This window comes from Alligator mississippiensis, chromosome 9 (genome assembly GCF_030867095.1).
Source record: "Alligator mississippiensis isolate rAllMis1 chromosome 9, rAllMis1, whole genome shotgun sequence".
In the NCBI taxonomy this organism is placed as follows: domain Eukaryota; kingdom Metazoa; phylum Chordata; order Crocodylia; family Alligatoridae; genus Alligator; species Alligator mississippiensis.
Genome location: NC_081832.1, coordinates 74688153 through 74708191, shown reverse-complemented (window position 1 = coordinate 74708191; position 20039 = coordinate 74688153). Strand labels below are relative to the sequence as shown.

Here is a 20039-nt window from a genome sequence, read left to right as displayed (position 1 = left end):
ATAATACCTGTTATGAAACTGAGTGCAGAGGCATTATATGTGAAGCCCTGCTCCTAAGGAATGGTATACCATGCGTGCACAACTACATCAGTATCTTAACTATCTCAGTCCCTGAATTGTTCTTTATGAATGCATTTTTGTATTAAATGGGAATGATAGCAAGCCTGTGTATAGTGATTAAATGCTATGCCTTGGAGGAAAAAAAAGGGCTCGTTTTATTGGTGGACTTTTTATATAACGAACCGTTCATTTTGACTATAAAATTAATCTAAGTGGAAAAGCAGAATATTACAAGATGTTATTATACTAGTATTTCATGTTGTAATGATTGAGTCTAGTACCCTAGTTAAGAAGCAGGGTGTGATAGGTGCATTTAGAGACTGTTGTACTAGATAAATGCAGGCAGACTTATGTTCGAGCTTGTAACCCCAACTTTGGCACTTTCTGACTTGTGAGCGCTCAGCACAGCTATATACATGGTATAACAGCACTCTGCGTGACTTTTGTAGAGAGACCTTTCCACCTACAACCATGAAATGAGAGCTACAGCTGGTGGGGGAACTTCAGATTTATTCCATTTTCCAAACCACTGAACACTGGACATGCTTCCTCCAAATTTAAAGCGCTGGTCAGATACTTGCCTTTTAACTTGAGCCATTTAGAACTGTCAACAGTAATAAATACGTTGAACCCTAAACAGTGGTTACAGCAGACCACAGGGATCCTTTCATCTTGTCTTTGGGTATACCTGTAGTCCATGCTCCATTGACTTAATGGGTAGAAAACATGCATTCATAGCTCCTTGGTCTTCTGAGACAGCACTGTTCACAAGATTTCTAGTTTCTGGTTTCAGATGTTGGGGTTATTTTGTTTTGAAAAGCCACAGAGAGTCTTGTATAGGCTTTGTGTTTAGATCTCCAACAGCAGACCTCATCTGTGACTTGTTTTGCTGAGGCAGGCACTTGCTAAGAAATAAACCTCAGGTAGATCAGAAGCTAAAGGCAGTTGCCTGTATCTTCTGTTTCCCCCAGCCCCTCTTGTTTCTCCATCACCCTTGGTGCGGGCTGATAGCCCTGCATGGAGAGTGTACTGGAGGATGGACACCGTCACTGAAGGACTGAAATGCTTAATTAAAAATTCTTAGTAATTTCACTTCTTTCCCGTGTCCAATTGGGAAGGAGTTCTGTTTACTTGGCTGAAGTGGAATTTAGGCTTTACTGGAATTTGCAAAGGAAAAAAAATATGTGGATAGCTTACACTTAATCCAGGTCATTTTTCAAGCTGCACTTCATAATGTTTATACCTTGTTTGCTACCTCACACTTTTTTTTTTTTTTTTTTAATTTCTTGGCTGGGTTTTTTTGGGTTTTTTTGCCTTCATTCTCACCTGAAGTTATAACAGCAAACAGCTGACTTCCATTACTGTAAGCTGACACGTGGAGCCAAGGGTTCTGCCTTTGGTGCACAATTAAGCTAAAAGACACAGCCCATGGTGAAGAGAAAAATCTCTTATTAAAACAGAAATCTGTACAAGAGCTAGAGGGATGAAGTTTGCCCTCTGTGGGGTCTCCTGGCCTGGAGGGTTATAGGAGACTGCAAACAATCTTCTTTCCAAAAAAACAAACAACTAAATATCCCAAATAAACAGCACAGCAGTATTTTTACAGCATGAATGTTTCAGATTCACTTAGTTATTTATTTTAAGTCCACATGCTCTTTGCTGGCAATCATGCACAGCAGTAGAGAATGGAGCTGGTCTGCAGGGGTGCACCAAGTCCATTTATTCTAAAGTTACAGGGTTTTCATAAAGTTTTCTGTATCTTCATCCTCCGGGATTTTAATAATGAGAACCCAGAAAACTTTTCCAAGTTGTGAAATTCTTTTTTTTTTTTGGTGGGGGCGGGGAATGCATCTTGCTGAACCCAAATGTTGCTTCATCACTTTTAGGGCATCTTCAGCTGTGAGGACAGTGATTCCCATTATTTATAAAAGGCCAGACTTGCTGACTCCCTAGTATGAGTCTCGCTGGCTGGTTTGAGGTGCCTTGGCCTCTGCTGTGTGGAGCTATACTTTTATTAAATTCTCACTGAACTTGTAGTAAAAAAAAAAATCCAGAATGCGATCTAACTATTCTTATCTCTTCCACTGTTAGGTTCATCCCGTAAGGAGATCACGAAGCATTGGGAATGGCTGGAGAATAACTTGCTACAGACTCTTTCCATCTTTGACAATGAGGAAGACATCACCACCTTTGTCAAGGGCAAAATACACGTAAGGGCACATGATTCCCTGCAGGGCTTTCAGCTCCTTGGCAGAAAAATGGGGAGCCTTACCCTTTTGGAAAGGAGGTTTTCACAGAGGCTCTTCCATCTCCATGCTTCTCTGGAGAGACATAAGCTTCAAGTCTTCACATAAAAACATGCAATGGATCAGCAACCTGTTTACCACCAAGGCACAGGATTAACACATACAGTAGAAGTCATGGGGACAGTGCAGGAGATCTCCAAGCAGCCAGCATTTCACATCCTGCAGTAACTCATTAAAATGTGTTGCCTGTCTAACATCATTCCAGTGGGTTGAACTTTTGGCAGAGAGAAATGGGAAGAGCGTGTTATACTCCTTTTACCTCCCCCATATTTGTTTCCAGATAATTCCAGCTTATAAACAATGCCTTTCCATTACTAGGGCTGTCAAGAATCTCTGTGGTATAAAGTAACTCGGGCACCTTGAATTAAATTGAATTGTGATCCAGACAAACCCTAGCGTCTTTGCAGCTTGTTCAGGTAACAAAGACAAACTGAGATTGACCTGTTGATGCTGGAGAACAGGTCTGACTTATTTCTTTGGAGAGTGGCCAATGTTGCCATTGGTAGTGGAGTAGAGATTGTCAGCTCTTGCAGCATCAGGGGAGATGGAGAAGGAGGCAGATAAACCAGTCCTCTGGCAGTTTCTTGGTAGGAATAGTACCTTGGGAAGGACAGCCTGAGAATGCCAGACACAGCTTGCCCTGGCTGGTTGATGTTGATTACATTCCTGTATGCAATGGACTGTCTCTTGCCCTGTGTGCTGTAGCAGCAGCTGACCTTGGTGGATATACCTTTTCTGTCAGACTCTAGGTCTGACCAGAAACATTTGCAATCCTTGTTTGCTGAAGAGCCTTACTTCTGGATTTTGCTTTCCTCTCAGCCCAAAATTAACGTTTGGGAGTAGCAAAAAAATCCTATCTCTTAATGGGCAAAAATTGAAGGCTAGGGTGGGATATGTTACCTGTATTCTGGACTGCTAAATCAGGGGTGTCAAACATGGCCTGTGGATCCAACTTGCAGAGCCCTGCTGTCCAGACCCTGATGCTGCCCCAGGGTCTGAGCAGATCCACATGAGGCACAGTGTGTGCAGGACCAGCCCTGTGGGCAGGGCCCAGAACACATGCTGCACACACCACCAACTCCACCCACTCCAGGTCTGCACCTCATGAGTGGGTGTGTGGCACAGATCCTGGAGTGGCTGAAACAGGTACTGCATGTGGTGCAGTCCAGCTGAGAGCATGTAGGATGGATCCCACACTGTCCGGAGCAGGCACCAGGCCACACGTGGTGCCTGCCCTAACTGGACTGTGCCACGCAGTGCCCGCTTCAGGATGTGTGACATACACAACACCTACCCCAGCAACTCTAGGTCTGTCACATGGGACACCTGCCCTAGCAGGTCCCAGAATCCCTGGAGTAGGCTCTGTGGGCAGAGTGGTTCCCAAAGCATGTGCTGTGTCTGGCATAGTCTAGGATCCTTACTACCCACCTGTGACTGGGCTTCATTTCACACAGTGCCCATTCCAACCACTCCAGGATCTGCACCCCACACAGTATGGGTCCCAGACTAGCTAGAGCAGGCACCAGATCCAGTCTGGGGGATGGGTTCCATGGGCTCGATCCAGCCTAGGGACCAGTCCCATGAGTTTTGCATCCCTGTTAGATGAACATGTAGTGTACTTGCAGCCACAGACACTTGTGCACTCTTTTCTGAAAACCTGGGAATGATCTGGACTGTAGAACTGACAACCATGCAAGGAGTTAACATGATGACCATCTTCCAAGTTGAGGGCAGAAGTGATAAGGGCATGGTTTGAAAATGACAGTGCAACCAGGCACTGGTTTTGTCATCTTGTCATTGGAAAAAGGTAGCTGTGCTTGCTTGGAAGGTCACTGTACACCATGATGCAATGAGAAACTGCTCAGTTTTCAAAGTTATCTTTTCCTTAAGGATTTCCTTAAAGACTCATGAGTCTTCTAAAAATAGCTCCCTCTAACAATAGAAATATGGAAGCAGCCCAGATCTGAGTCACAAACCAACATGTGTGACTTGATGGAGAGAGAGAACACAGGCACTGGCTTGCAATTCTCGGGCAGCTTCTCATTCTGGTTCTTCGCTGTTTGAATGTCATTAGAAGAGAACTACTTAACATTTAAAGTAAAGGTGCAAGTTGGGGACTTTTATCAAGGATTGCTGTAGCTTCCATCTATTAGAATTGATGGACTTCTATATGCTCAGGACCTCTGAAAACGAAGACTCCAGTTCACAAAACTCGCGTGGCAGTTGCCTGGCACCTCTGAAGAAGCAGGAGCAGAGTGATATTCTAAGCAAGTAGCAATTTTGTAGTTGGGATTGAGAAGGGAAAGAAAAATCTCCACAAGGGAGGAGGGCTTTACTATAATCTAGGAAAATTAAACCTCCAAAGTCCTCATTCCTGATTGTAACTGTGGGAGGTTTTCTTCCTGGGACTCCTTCGCATCCTTGTCCAGTTTTTTTCCTCCCTCCAAGGAGGCATATTCACTCCTTATTAATAACAGAAACCGTCCCCAGGTCTCTTGAATGATGTATTCAGTGCTCCAAGGCCAGTCATACAAAGGTCACTAAATGTTCGTTGTGAGCAGTAGCTGTAAGTATGTGTTCGGGCATCAATTCACCTTCACCAAGATTCCGAGCTGCCTGACTTGTTCTTATGAAATGTCTCTTCATTTTATCTTTAACTTAAATCTAGTGGTGGTTTCCTTGCCACATTCTTTCCTTCTCTCTTTCTGCCTCTCCAAGCAGTGGTCGCCAGTTACCTCTTGCAGTACTTTAACTCTGTAAATGAAAACAGAAGTGACCTTTTCATTTCTCACCATTCTCTCCTCTCCCTTCAGGGCATTATTGCTGAAGAGAACAAGAATCAGCAACCGCAGAGTGAAGAGGACCCGGGTAAATTCAAGGAGGCAGAACTGAAGATGCGGAAGCAGTTTGGGATGCCTGAGGTGGAAAAGCTGGTCAATTACTATTCCTGCAGCTACTGGAAAGGCCGTGTTCCCAGACAGGGTTGGCTCTACCTGACTGTCAATCACCTCTGCTTCTACTCCTTCCTGTTGGGCAAGGAGGGTGAGTTAGTAGCCTGCTGGTTGCGCTTACCTGACTCCTCCCACTTTTCCTGGGGGTGGTTGGCCCTTTGTGTGGGTCCTTTTGGCTGCTAACATTTTTCTGCAGAGGAATCCTCTTTGAGACCTATAGTAGACAAATGTATGGCCTCGTCTTACATGCTTCATCCAGCTTTCTCCAGACTTCTGGGTAAAAATTTCAAAAGCCACTCAGTGACTTAGGACCCTGATCCCTGTTTTTGTACGCAACATAGTTTAGAGTCTGAGTCTCACTGAAAGTCAAAGAGCCTAAGTTGCTTTTGAAAATGTGCTTCGGGCTCCTATGTCTCTTAAGCACTTTAGGAAGTTTTACCCATAACCTGTTGGGGAACCAGGTAATCCATGATTTGGCAGTTCTCTTTTGGGAATAGCATTCTACAAATATCAGTGGTTTTTGGTCTCCTGCCGAGGAGAAAAATAAAAACCTGAGAAATTTACATTTCCTACCTGGAAAATATTAATAAAGGAACCTGCATTATTTCTTAGCCCATTGTTTCCCCAAGTGCCTCCTTTATTATAAAGCACTTCTGGAGATCCAGGGTGAAATTGAAAGCAAAAAGCTGCCCATGACTGAGAAAAGAAGCAGTAAAAAGTAATAGTAGTGTGAGGGCTTTGCTGGCAACTTTGGCTGTCCCTCTGACTAAGTTTGTCTTGGATCACACTAGAACTGCTGGCTTTGTTTTGGGTGTTTCCTCAGTGACGCTGGTGGTCCAGTGGGTGGATGTGACGCAGCTGGAAAAAAATGCAACACTGCTGTTCCCTGAGTGTATTAAAGTGAGCACCAGGGATAGCGAGCTTTACTTCTCCATGTTCCTCAACATCAACGAGACCTTCAAGCTGATGGAGCAGCTGGCTAACATTGCCATGCGGCAGCTATTGGACAATGAGGGCTTCCTGGAGGACAAGACCCTGCCCAAGCCCAGGAAGCCTCTCAAGAACATCTCTGCACTCAAAAGGTGCATTTTCAGCAAGGAGAATGGGAAGGGAGAAAGGAAGCAGGGGACTGAAGGAATGAGTCTGCAGTGTTATGTATCACTTATTCAGTAATCAGGATTGGGGCCCTTGTGCCATTTAACCCATCATCCCTGTAGCTGTGCTTAGTTTTCTTCCAGCTTGGTATAGATCATTAATTTTATAGGCAAGTCCAGTATATTCTCCCACATGTCTTGGGAAAGGGTTGAAAGGAATTGCATGAGCAGGATTTGCTTCTTCAGATGATGTCTGGATCTGTTATGGATTGTGCTCTGGTGCAGAAACATAGTTGGGGAAGGGGGAGGCCTGCAACTGCTTTGACATATGTTGTCAGTATCCTTCCATATTCCCAAATGCTCTTCTGGTCTCCTTTGTCTGCAGTCCAGGGTTTTATTAATCACAAAACACACTTAGCATTTTATATCCTCAGAGTACTGTACAAACTGTTATGGTACTGCCATTTGGCAACAATACTGTACAATTGCTCCCTTCTCAACAGCTTCAGTTTTGTGGTGATGTTTCCCTTAAAGCACAAGCCTAGGATATGGAGAAGTATAACTTTTAATCTACTTTGTGCTGCAGGAAGGGTCTGTGTTGGGACCTACTTGAAATAGGAAGGCAAAGAGGGCAATTCAGAATAGCAGCTCAGTTAAAAGGGAGTAGTGAAAATACAACGCGGTCTGTCAGCTGGGACTTGAAGGAGCCCTTAGGAGGCTTTAGGATGTGAAGGACAGAAGGTAGGGTGCCTTGTGCCTTTCTGTGTATGAATATTATCATTTTCTCTCCCCACCAGGGATCTGGATGCTCGGGCCAAAAATGAATGCTACCGTGCCACCTTCCGGCTGCCAAAGGATGAACGTCTAGATGGCCATACAGACTGCACCTTGTGGACTCCCTTTAACAAGATGCACATCCCTGGCCAGATGTTTGTTTCCAACAATTACATCTGTTTTGCTAGCAAGGCAGAGGAAGCCTGTCATCTCATCATTCCGCTCCGGGAGGTGGGAATCTCTTAGATAAAACACCCATGTGTGTGTCATGGCCACAGGCCTTTGGTTTTTAGATTTTGAGTGTTTCTGGGGCTTGCAAATTACAAAGTCCTGACTCTCAACTCCTGGGTTAATCCATGTGTTGAATCAACTGTTTCCCCAAGAGCTAGCTATGTAGTTAGATGCTGAAGCATTCTTTCAGCATTAGCAATAATTGTAGTAGAAGACTAAGCACAATTCTTGTTAAAAGACGATTCTGTCTCCAAACCCCAGTAACAAAGAAGAAAGTGAAGGTAGAGAGCATGCATGCATCTCTCTCCAGTTCCTGTGAGTGCCAGCCAGCAGGTCTGCTTCTCGTCCTACCCTGGATGTGTCCAAGGACAAGTCAAGCATTCACTTTGTAACAGACTGTTCAAAGGATGCTGTGGAATACTCTGTTTGACACTTTAGCTATTGCTTTTGCTCTCCTAGAGCTTGTAAAAGGAAAGCCTCTTAGAAGCTTGAAAATAGCATTTTCTCCCTACTACTTGCCCATCCCCATCTAGCAAATAGATGTATTCCTCTATTTTTAATGAAGCTGAAATGCATCTTGTTTGTGCGCCAACAGAACTGATGAGATTGGCACAGCTCTTTCAGTAGCTCTTGATAATGGCTGCTGTTGAGCCTGAAGGAAAGGGGAACAGTAGCACATGACTCTGTTACATGTGCACAATAGAGTGGCAGGGGCACTAGAGAAATGGTGTTGCAGGGTTTTTGTTCTGCTCTGTGGAAGTGGAGACAGGCTGGTTGTTGCACACTTAACACAGCTGTTTACATGCAGGGCAGGGTGAACACACCTTGTTCAAAAGAAGCTTATTTACAAAATATCTTTCATATTCTTTTGCCTGTATTCAGCTTAGTAAATGGGGAACTGTCGGTCCTGTTCGCACTGCATGTTCTTATTTCAGTTTTCAAGGCAGTTCAGTGATGTGGTGAGGGCAGTAAGATGTCTGTCCTCCCTTGCAGGAAGTAAACTGGGAAGTTCTTGTACTGTATGAGCCACAGGACGTGAGGGAGTTTCAAAAGCAAATCAGACACCTTGGCAGAGAAGTGTCTATCCATTTTTAGGCCCTTTTTGCCACCCACCATCATCCCTGTAAAGATGGCCTGCACTAGTATGACACATGCGACCTTGTCATGTATTCTCTTGATGAGCTGGTAAAAAAAAATACCAGGAGGGCAGTCCAGATTACAGATGCTGTATGGGAGGTTAGGTGTTGACCTACATCTCTTGTTAGCATCCCTTTTAATGAACTAGTAGTGTAGGCTCTGCTAGATCCCAGTTACTGGTGTCTCTCTTTTTTCAGGTGACGATTGTTGAGAAAGCAGACAGCTCTAGTGTATTACCCAGCCCACTCTCCATCAGCACCAAAAGTAAAATGACCTTCCTTTTCGCCAACCTGAAAGACCGAGATTTCCTGGTACAGAGAATCTCCGACTTCTTGCAGAAGACACCCTCCAAGACCCCATGTGGCAATGGCAGGGAATGGAAGGAGAGCATGGCGGAACCTGGAAATGAGGTACAGAAGAGCACTGGGGCCTGGGGGCCAGTTCTTGTGCTTCCAAAGCTATGCTCTTTGTAATATTTCCTCCAGAAAATAGGTCTGTCTTCTGGAGTCTAACACTGGAAGCCATAACCTGGCGGAGTTCCAAGCATAGAGGCTAAACTCCTTTACTCCCTGGTGGTAGTCCCTTCCTGGGCTGAACTGCAGTACATGAATCAAAAAGCGGGGAGAACTCACACTGACTGTCATTGTCTTTACTGCACTTTCTCCATGGAAGGATCTTCAGTCTTGCACTTGCTAATGCAAAATGAACATCAGTAGAGACTTGCTTGTGCTTTTTCTCAGACTGTGTATTCTTATTCTGTAGGAGGTTGCAGAGCTGCCTTCCAGTCCACTGCCAGTCAGCCCAACCTCTGCTTTCAACAGCCAACCCATCAGCTTCTGCACAGGGGAGGTTCCCACGGCTTCACAGGGGCTCCTCAAACTCTTCAGGAGAAACTCTGAAGAGCTCTTGGGGCCCAAAGCGGTAAGCAGCTCACTCTTTTTTGATCTAAGGCAGTTAACTGTGATGCATTTGAAAGTCGCATAGTACAGTACTGTCTAGAACAGGCTAGTGCAGTGAAACCTTCCTCTTCCTTCCCAACTCCTAACCTCTGCCTGAGTCTATCTCCATGGCCTGTTTCTGACACTGCTATGCATCCATTCAGCTTTGCCATTCGTAGCTGTGACCTGAGCACCAACTTTTCTCATTCTGAGCTCCTTGAGCAGAGATTGCTAATTATGCTGAATTCTTGTGCTTATGTAATGTAGAGAAATGCCCCCAAAGTGTCACCTCCCTCTAGATTCCTAAGAGTCTTAGCTTGGGTACAGAGATGTGGGAATTTTAACCATATTCCAAGATAACTCCTTATACTGGTTATGTTTGTGTTGTAGAGGAGACTTAAGAATTAGCGTTGGGTCACAAAACGCACTTCACTTGGTAACTGTTTAAAACTGGCCCTTTGAGATGAAAGGTGGTATTTGTTGACCTAGAGTGCCACCCATCACATCCTCCAGTAACTCCTGTTTGAATGACAGAAGCCATCTCCTGTCGCATGTCAACCTATGTGCTTTCACGTTTCAGATGTGAATACACAGAAACTTCATATCGAGGAATAGTTCATAAATTATGTAGCACATCCCATGGTCGGAAAGAAGGAACGGTTTGAAAGTGGCACTGAAATTTTGCAGTTCAGTTCAGATCTGAGTATTTGGGTTCACCTATGCAGAATGGATGTAAATGCTTTAGTCTAGCAAAATGGTTCTCTTGATTCCTTTGTAGGCAAAAGAAAAGATGAAGGAAGAGTCTTGGAATATTCATTTCTTTGAATATGGGAGAGGAATGTGTATGTATCGCACAGCCAAGACCCGGGAGTTGATACAAAAAGGAATCCCAGAGAATCTTCGTGGAGAGCTCTGGCTCTTGTTTTCGGGTGAGAGGTTCTACTGGATACTCAGACGGGCATTGGAGATAACTTTTCTGGAGACCTCTGAGAAAAAGGTTGCAAGAGATAAATGTGATCCATTTGGACACAAACATTTATTAATAAGTGAAATAAATAATTTGGTCACAAATGCACTCCATCTGATTTGAAGGCTTTAAGAACCAGAACATGTGGTAACCTCCCTCCCTTGTAGGTGGCTTCTGAAATTTTGCTTGTGATAGTTGCATGTTTGATCATGTCATGGTTCCAATGACAGCATGTTGTAAATGTCCTTCCTCCGTCCCTTAGGAACTTCATGATCTGCTTTGTCTGAATGTTGATGTGCAGGAGTCGGGACATTTACCTGATTTTACTGCAGATTTGTTTCTGACCCCTAGAATCTGCTTCTAGTTACTAAGGTCACGTAGTACCCCAATCTGTCCCTTTGCTGAGGCTATCAGAATGAAAGGGCTGACTGGGGAAAGCAAATAAGGGAATTGGTAATTGTTTGTTGCAGGGGCCTGGAATGAGATGGTGACTCATCCTGGATACTATGCAGATCTGGTGGAAAAGTCAATGGGAAAGTATAACCTTGCCACAGAGGAGATTGAGAGAGACCTGCACCGTTCCATGCCAGAGCACCCAGCCTTCCAGAACGAGTTGGGGATTGCTGCCCTCCGGAGAGTCTTGACAGCGTATGCTTTCCGAAACCCCACCATCGGATACTGTCAGGTAAGAGCATAGACTGACCACCCCTGCTCAGTGGACATGCCAGATTTTTAAAACAGCCTCCTTGATGTAGCCTTTAGAGTCTAGTGCAAGGGCAGGACCCATGATGTCGTAAGGCTTTAATGGTCATCTGGATACAATCGGAGTCTGCTGTGCCCTTCTCAAGTGGTTGTAATGATATTGCATATTTCATTTGATTAGGGAGAGCTCCTGTTTCCTGGATATTGCATTTGCTTGCTCAGGAGAAATACTCATTTTCCTGAGTAGTGCAGGAGAGGCCGGTGTTCATAACGGCTGCATTGTTACCGCACTGCCTCTAACTCATTACTTTGTAAACAAGTGCTCTAGAAACTCGATTTGAATTGTTTACAGGTCTGTCTGATACAAAGGGTCCTTCCCTTCATGCTGGTTTATTAAAAGCTGTCTCGGCGTTTTCATCATAAATACAATCTTCCAAGGTTTTAGATCAGACTGCTGTTCAAGGGCGAGTTGCCTTATCTCCACTGCTACAGGGAGCAGCAGTTTTGTACCAGAGGTTGCATAGTGACTCAATCAACAGCTGGAAACAGTGTGAGCCCCTAAAAACCATGTTAATGCAATCGTGTATCCCTGTTAAGTTTAGCTGGTTTAATACCCACTGCTCTCTTGAAATTTCCTCACCCGCTCTCCTTTTTTACATGCATATGGATTTTGCTTTACCTTTTGTTTAGGCCATGAACATTGTGACATCGGTGCTATTGCTATATTGTAATGAGGAAGAGGCTTTCTGGCTCCTCGTGGCTTTGTGTGAGCGCATGCTGCCAGATTACTACAACACCAGGGTAGTAGGTGAGTCTTCATAGTATTCACCCTTGAAGCTTGGAGTGTCCACTATGATGCAACTAGCAGCACTCAGGAAGGGATGTCTTGTAATCATCAACTGATAAACAAGCTATGCATTTTAAAGGTGGGTAGTGGGGGGACACTAGCAGATGAATGCTTTGACCTCATATCGTGGAAGAAAATTTCCTGTAAACTTTCTATATTCAGTCCTCTTAGAATAATTCAATTCTCCCTCTTTCATACCGTAAATGCATTAAGCAAGAAGACGGAGTATCTGAATATTAAGGAGTGGAGGACTTTCTCTGTAGGGAGAGGTTTAAAGATAAATATGTATGACCAAGATGTAATTCTTCCATGTGACTAGTCATGACTAGATTAGTCATAAAGGACAGTTGAAGTACAAGGAGGACAATTATGAGTAATGGGTTGAAATTAGAAAAAATAATGGAACATTTGCTGAGCGTGGGGTTTCTTGGGGGTTTTTTTTAACAGTCTCCCAGGGAAATTTAAGATGTCCTTTACTTGAGATTTCTTGGTTTAAACTGGACAAAGTACTAAAGAATGTGCTGCAGTCTCCAGATTCTGCCAAATCACTTGTAGAAAAATTATCTTCCAACATGTCGCTAAGAGGAGCTTTTAAATGTTGCCCATCTTTTTGATGGGGTGCACAGATCAATAGAGGATTCATTGCCATAGCTTCTGCGTTATGAGATTATACAAGATATTTATAATAATATAATTATAAATTTTCATTTAATAATAATAATAATAATGCTATTCTCATCAGTGTTTTATTACCATGGACCAAAGCTATGTCATTTTCAGTTCTGATGGAAACTGTTTGGTGTGTGATATGAATTACTTTAACCATGCTAGCAAAAGTTAAGTTGACTTTTTGGACCTAGTACTTAGGTGTCAAATTGTCTGACTTCTTCCTGTCTCCATCCTTTTTCTTTATTAGGTGCATTAGTGGACCAGGGTATCTTTGAGGAACTCACACGAGACTACCTGCCACAACTGTCAGAGAAGATGCAGGAGTTGGGAGTGATTTCCACCATCTCCCTGTCCTGGTTTCTCACCCTCTTTCTCAGTGTCATGCCCTTTGAGAGCGCTGTGGTCATTGTCGACTGCTTCTTCTATGAGGGCATCAAGTTTATCTTGCAGGTGTCACTGGCCATCCTTGATGCCAACGTGGAAAAGCTGCTAAATTGCTGTGATGAAGGTGAAGCCATGACTGTCTTGGGCAGGTACCCCTAACTCACTCTCCCTTTATAATTAAATGAGTGGCAACAGTACCCTTTGTAAATCCCTCCCCTTTCACTTTGGTGTGAAATCCTTTTTAATGCCCTCACAGCTGTCACTGCTTAGTGGTTAAGAGAGCAGTTCTAGGAGGAAATGCTTTCTCTTGTCTGGAATCCAAAGGTGTTCAGTTTACCGTCTTCTACTGTCTCGAGAAGACAAGGTTTTGGGGTTGAAAGCTCAGGTGTGAAGGGGTCCATCATCTCCTCAGAATCCTCCAGCCTTTTTTTCCTGGCATAGTGCATTCTTATGGCCCACCTTGTGTTTTGAAACCTGAAGCTTTATTGGATTGAAAACCATGGAGAATTCAAACCCACCGTCAATAACAGCTTCTAACAGGAGAAGCCTCTTAGCACCTTAGAAGACAGATATCCCTCAGTGTAGCAAATATACAGTCTCCTCCACTGAAACATTGATTGGCACCAAATGCAGCATCGCCCGCAGTGTTTGTTTTTTTAACAAGGCTCCCAGAATAATGGAATGAAAATTAGTTGTACTACAGTGAAAGTGACAGAGGAAGGAGCATCTCCTGGGCAACTAGCTTGACTGTGTAAAGGAAGTGAGATAATTTATTTAGAATATTACTTGTCTTCTCTTCAGATGATTGACAGAGTCCTGCTTTTGTTCCTCTTCCCTCTCCTCCCCACACCACAGGTACCTGGACAACGTAGTTAATCAGCAGAGTGTTTCCCCACGTATTCCACACCTGCATGCCTTGCTCACCAGTGGCGAAGATCAACCACTTGAAATAGACATCTTTGAACTCATCAAAACATCCTACGAGGTCAGGCACTGGATAACTTTTTCCTGAGTCATCTGTGCTGTCCAAGACCCAGTACTTGTTTGGTCAAGACTTCAACCATCTCCACTAGTTGTTTAGGGTGTACAAAGAACACAGGGCTGAGCCACCAGTCTCCATGTTAAACATGGATGGGGGCCATGTTGGCAACTTGACAAAATCTCACCAACCAAACTGAGTATTGGTGTCCGTTAAAGCTTATGAGTCAGAGATTCCTTCCACTTTGTTGAGAGAAGCTATTTGAGTGGGAGAAAACAAAGTTTATTCTCTTAAGCAGGGCAGTCAGAAATTTGCACTTGGTACCTCCTCTCCTCCAATGCAATGAGGAAGAATTGTGGGAAGACTTGGCTTTTTTTCTGGCCAACTTTTTTTTTTTCTTAGCTACCATCCCTCTCTTATTTTCGTCTTTCATCTTCCTGTCCCTTCCAGTCCTCCTCCTGCTGTCTGTCTTGCACAGTTTCTTCTTACTGCTCCCTGTTTGCCATCTCCTGCTGTCATTGTGCCCTCTATTATCACACTGCCTATCAGTTCTTTCTGGTTCCTTCCTTATTAAGAGAACTTCACTGCAATCAGTCTGACTAGTGCAACAAAGGAAAAGCTTATTTTGCCCCAGGCCTCTTTACAATATGTGGATGTCTGCCTCATGAACTTGCATGTGGATTCCTAATGGCTAACAATACAGCCCATCACACATGCTTGCTCTTCTGTATAGTGCTAACCCACCTCTGCAGGTCACCCATAAGGTGATTTCTGATTTGCTGACTATATGTCACTAAATGGGAGATGTTTTTTCTGTGGCATATGGCAATGACCTGGTCTGTTTTTTTTTCCTTACTGTAGAAATTCAGCAGCTTGAGGGCAGATGACATTGAGCAGATGCGCTTTAAGCAAAGACTAAAGGTGATCCAGTCCCTGGAGGATACAGCCAAGAGGAGTGTGGTAGGTGACACCAGAGTACATTGACTACCAACTGGCATGTTAATATAGCACTTTTCATTTTGAGCTCTCTGGAAACTGCTCTTCAGCAAAATTGGGTTAGGGTGACTTAGATTAACGTGAAGTAGAGTTACCCAAACCGGTAAATAAAGAAACTATGGGTAATGTAAATAATGTAATTTAACAGTTCTGACTGATAAAGTGCTAAAACATGGCCCTTATGGAATTATACTGGAAGGAAAATACGGAATACCAGCAGGCCATAGTACTTCCCACTGGTGTCTGTTTTACTTATCACACTAAGTCTTTGAGGAAGGAGAGATGACAGATGCTTCTTCCTAGCCAGAGCTTGTGCTGCGGTGTGAGAAATCCTGCTGAGGATTCTGGGGCTGCAGAAGAAATATTTGTACATTACTGCAGCTTTGCTCTTTTTGTGCTGGTTCACAGACTAGCTCTCTGTGCTTGATTCACTGTCATACACGCTCTAGATGAAAAAATAAAATGAAAAGGAGTGGTGACTTGTTCCCAGTTCTGATTACAGCCCAGCAAAGGCAGGAAATACACTTAGCAAAAAGCTGCTCAGGAAATGTACTTATTCAGGAGGTTCGAGGGGGTAGAGCTGTTCTGCAAGTGTCAGCAGTTTTGGCATCTTCCTGTTCCAGAGATCAATAGCAGCTCATAGTTGTCTCAGATCATCTTGCATTCCTTCCCCTCCCATTCTCAGACCTAGTCTCTCAGCACTTCAAGATCCCTTTTCACACGGGGTAATATATTGCTTACAATAATCGCTGTGCCTTCAGCTTTAAGAGAAATAAATGCTCGTTCTGTCTCTCCCTATCCTAGGTCCGAGCTGTATCTGGTGATATAAATTTTTCTATGGAAGAATTAGAAGAGCTTTATGTGGTGTTCAAGGTAGGAAGCTGGCATGGGGAGAAAAGTGTCCCATTCATTCTGTCATATGCACAGAGGGATGGCCAAGTCTGAGAAGATGGCTCTGTTTCAGCCCACAGTCTGATTCATCACAAGCAGATGTGGAACTTGGGAATAGATGGTGCCAGTAAGGCTGGCTCTAGTATGTCTGATCTTATTGGCAAAGCTGACTGAAAACTGCTCACAGCATTCAAATGATACCATGTCAGAGGGAAATGCAGAGGGAAGGGAACATTTAATGTCTAGTGTAGGGGAACAGGATTCAAAGCACCTTAAATTGTATTCGTACGTCTGCCACTGAAATGCTCCGTGACCATGAGCATTAACTGTTCTGCCTCCATCAGCCAGTGTGCAAGAGAGGGCTGGCAGCTTTCCAGTCTCAAGGGAGTATCAGAACCCTGCTTGCTGTGCTTTTGCTGTGCTCAGTTGCAAGATGCTGTAGAATTTTCAAGGGAGAAGAGGTGGACTGATTCCTGTTAACCCTTTCCCCTCAAAGGCCAAACACCTGATGAGCTGCTACTGGGGGAACAATCGTACTGCTGTTGCATGCCGAGACCAGAACCTGCCTTATTTGGAGCAGTATCGCATTGACCTGGAGCAGTTTAGAGAGCTCTTTGCTAGTCTGACCCCATGGTCCTGTGGGCTCCACACACCTGTGCTGGCGGGACGAATGTTTCGGCTTCTGGATGAGAACAGGGATTCTCTCATTAACTTCAAGGAGTTTGTGACAGGAATGAGTAAGTGGTCCTCTGAGAGATGCTGTAGAGTGTTTGAACTCTCCCAAGCACAGAACCATAGGGAGGTGGTGGTGTTTACCTGGGAGGGAGGGGAATGTGTTTTAAGGAACTGTGACACAAAGTAAGAATGTCCTCTGGCCAGAATGTCCATCCCTTGCTGTGGGGTAGAGAAGAAAGTTGTTCATGGGGCAGTAGTATGGCTTGTTTTTCCATGCAGCAGTAGTGCCTGAAGACATGCACGGCCTCCCATCACTCTCACAGGAAGGCTGTGGGTCTGTTTGCAGTGAGCAAACAGCCAGTGAGTCTTGGCACTAAGCTGCTTTCTCTCATGTCCTCCCTGTAGGTGGGATGTACCATGGTGACCTGACTGAGAAGCTCAAATTACTTTATAAATTACATCTGCCTCCAGGTGAGTGCCCTCTTCTTCCTTTTCTCCAGCACTCCTTGCTAGCTGCCTACCAGGAGTGCCCTCCCTTGGCCAAACATGTATGCTAGAGACAAGTTACATATAACTGGTTTAAGTGATCAGAAACTGGTTTAAACCTGTACCAGAACAGAAGTTCAATATGCATAAACCACTTTCAAAATGACCAAAACCAGTTTAAGGTAAACCTGACTGAATGTAGTATCAGACTTAACTGATTTAGGTCAAACCGGTTTATGGAACTTTTGTCCCAGATCCCTTCCTGGTTCAAGTTAACTCACAGTCCCCTAGCATCCCAGGATACTTTGCAGCCCTGGATTATGCTGCCTGCTCCCATGGAGCAGGGATTGCCTCACCCCTCTGCTCCTTAGTCTGCTTCCTGTCTGTCAGCCCATGGGGGATTCAGCCTCAGGCTTCTTGACTGTCTGTGCGTAGCTGTAATGTGTTGTTTGATACTTCAGTAATGATTATGAATCTCCTTCTTGCTGAAGCACCAGTGGGTTGGGGACTATTTAAGCATCATGCTGCAGTGATTCTCTATGAAGAACTTGCTCATGGTTACAGAGAGATGGCTAGGTCATGGTCAGCAGAGAGCTGGTATTGTTGTGACCTGGTGCTCGAGAAAGATGGCTAGACATACGGGAAGTACTCCTCCACATTCAAAATCCATGTAAGCAGCTGCCGCCAGGGCAACAGGCATGTAAGGTGGTGGCAGATGGGAGGAAGGAGTGCTGCTGTTGATGTGCCTTGATCATATTGTGCTTCTTTGCAAGTACAGCTCTGAGCTCAGAAGAGGCTGAATCTGCTTTGGAGGCCACAAGTTATTTCACAGAGGATGCTGTGACAGAAGGTAACACAATGCCTGCTGTAAACTGACTGAGAGGTGGAGGCTGAGCCCCTCTGCTGGGGCTTGCAGTTTGAAGGGTCACCCTTGCATGCAGGGCTTCCCAGTAGGAGCATATTACATTAACATGGCGTGTGATAATTGTTTGGTGGTGGTGTATAGTGGGGGATGGGTCAGGTGCTGGGCTGGTTTAAGCTCTGCATTTATGAAGGGCACAGCATGTTCTGAATCACTGTCACAGAGACTGCCGAGGAGGAACAGAACTGCTACTGTCTGCTTTTATCAGCCTGTCTTTCCTGTCTCTTGGTTCAGGGTTTTCATGCAAGTCTCATTGCCTCTCCCTGTTTTTGTTTTCTCCTTTGTGTCTGTCTCTCTGTCTGATCCTCTTCCGGTTGTCTTTTGGATATTACCCTTCCCTCAAACCCTCTCTCTGCTGCTCCAGTATCTCCTTTTGTCTCCGAGCTGGATCTCTTCCTGCACTGTGAGTCTCAAGGTTAGTCTTGGGGACGGGAGGTGTATGCACATGTTGGGTACCGACGTATGTCAGTCTTATCAGCCAGCATCCAAGTGCCATCTAAAAAATACCATAAAACTATCTTGGTGGTACTGGCTCCTGGCCTACACATTATCCACAAAACACTGCCTTTGCAAGTAAAATGTTTATTTTGCCTTGAGCAAAAGGTATTAAAAACGTGCTACTCGGGTTTACTTTGTAGTGTAAGTGTAGTTGGCTGCTAGAACTTGTCAGATAGTAAGCAAAAGGGTTAAATGTATGTGACAGAGGTCACTGGTCTGTAGGGATGTACCAATTAAAGATTTTCTTGCCTAATACCAATAGCTGATTATTAAGCAATCATATCAGCCGATGCCGATCCACTAACCCAATTTTATTCTGGTTAAATCAGTGGGGCGGGGAGCAGGATGGAGCCATGGGTGGCTCATCTGGGGGGGGGGGCACTCCCTACCACTGCGCGCACACCCTGGGGGAGGCATGGGAGGGGCATGTGCCTCACAGATTTGTGCATGGTGCAGATGCAGGCCGTCCTCTGTGGGCTCAGGGCTCTCTGCTCTGCTGCCTTTGCCTCGGGAGCCCCACGCTGGTTGCGCACTGCATGCCCACGTGGCAGTGGGAGGCACATCTTGCTGCCCCCAGTGCTGCCAGGTGGGCAGGGGGCATGCCACTGGGGCAGGGCTCCCAGGGCAAAGGCAGCAGGGCAGAGAGCCCCAAGCCCACAGCGGGCAGCCTGCATCTGCCCCACACACAAATCTGGGGGGCACATGCCCCCCATGTCTCCCCCAGGGGGTGCATGAAGTGGCAGGGAGCTGCCCTCTCCTGTGTCCCCTGGATGAGCTGCCTATGGCTCCGTGCTGCTTCCTGCCCTACTCCCTCCTTCCCTGTGGGGCCTTTGATCTGTCCATGCCTATTCTCTTCCCCACACCTTTCTCTCCATAGAGTTACCTGCAGGGAGCTGCTCTCCATGCTGCCTGACTGTACTCCTGGCCATGTGCATGTGTGCAGCCACACACATGCATGCAGGACCCGTTGCAGGCTAGAATGCTGCCTGCCTGCAAGGGGAAACCCACTGTTTCCCAAGGGAACCCAGGCATCTGGGGGCCCTGGCCCTGTTGGGGAGAGGGAACCTAGGTGTCCAGGGCTCTGGCCAGAATACATAATTATTGGTAAGCATTATCGGCTACAACAGCCACAAAAAGCCAATAGCTGATAACGTAAATTTCTCTTTTATCGGTGCTGATCCGATAGGCAACTGATATATTGGTGCACCCCTACTGGTACATATTGAATAATACATTTGCCAAATATGGTGCCACAGTCTTTAGAGTTGGGTGAATAATTAGTGTGTCAAATTACTCAAAGAATAGTGGCACATTTGAATACTGTATTTGTTGAATATTGTTCTTCTGTACTTAACCTCTCTTGCTTTTGTCTCCTTTTTCCTTTCTTGGGATAACTCCTTTTTCCTTCCTGTAATAGATCATGTGGCTCAGTTTTCTGTCTTTCACATCTGTTCTTTCCTCGCATTGTGTAGTCTGCCCGTCTCCTTCCCACCCACCTCACTAATACTCTTTCTTTTTCCCCCGCTTATCCT

At 45.0% G+C, this 20039-nt stretch overlaps 1 protein-coding gene across 2 annotated transcripts in view; it reads left to right on the top strand.

Annotated features, from left to right (window-relative positions):
* The window catches only part of TBC1D9B (TBC1 domain family member 9B), a 30401-nt gene that overhangs the window by 5581 nt on the left and 4781 nt on the right, over positions 1-20039 (top strand). The window contains exons 3-19 of one of the 2 annotated variants that reach the window (XM_006263520.4): positions 2152-2270; positions 5180-5408; positions 6141-6399; positions 7209-7416; positions 8751-8963; positions 9316-9474; positions 10270-10420; positions 10929-11143; positions 11851-11968; positions 12924-13209; positions 13916-14045; positions 14901-14999; positions 15840-15908; positions 16423-16663; positions 17007-17072; positions 17866-17937; positions 18374-18424. In XM_006263520.4, the coding sequence (XP_006263582.1) occupies positions 2152-2270; positions 5180-5408; positions 6141-6399; positions 7209-7416; positions 8751-8963; positions 9316-9474; positions 10270-10420; positions 10929-11143; positions 11851-11968; positions 12924-13209; positions 13916-14045; positions 14901-14999; positions 15840-15908; positions 16423-16663; positions 17007-17072; positions 17866-17937; positions 18374-18424 (2685 nt within the window). The remainder of the gene's footprint in view (positions 1-2151; positions 2271-5179; positions 5409-6140; positions 6400-7208; positions 7417-8750; positions 8964-9315; positions 9475-10269; positions 10421-10928; positions 11144-11850; positions 11969-12923; positions 13210-13915; positions 14046-14900; positions 15000-15839; positions 15909-16422; positions 16664-17006; positions 17073-17865; positions 17938-18373; positions 18425-20039) is intronic. The other variant, XM_006263521.4, reaches the window with a different exon arrangement.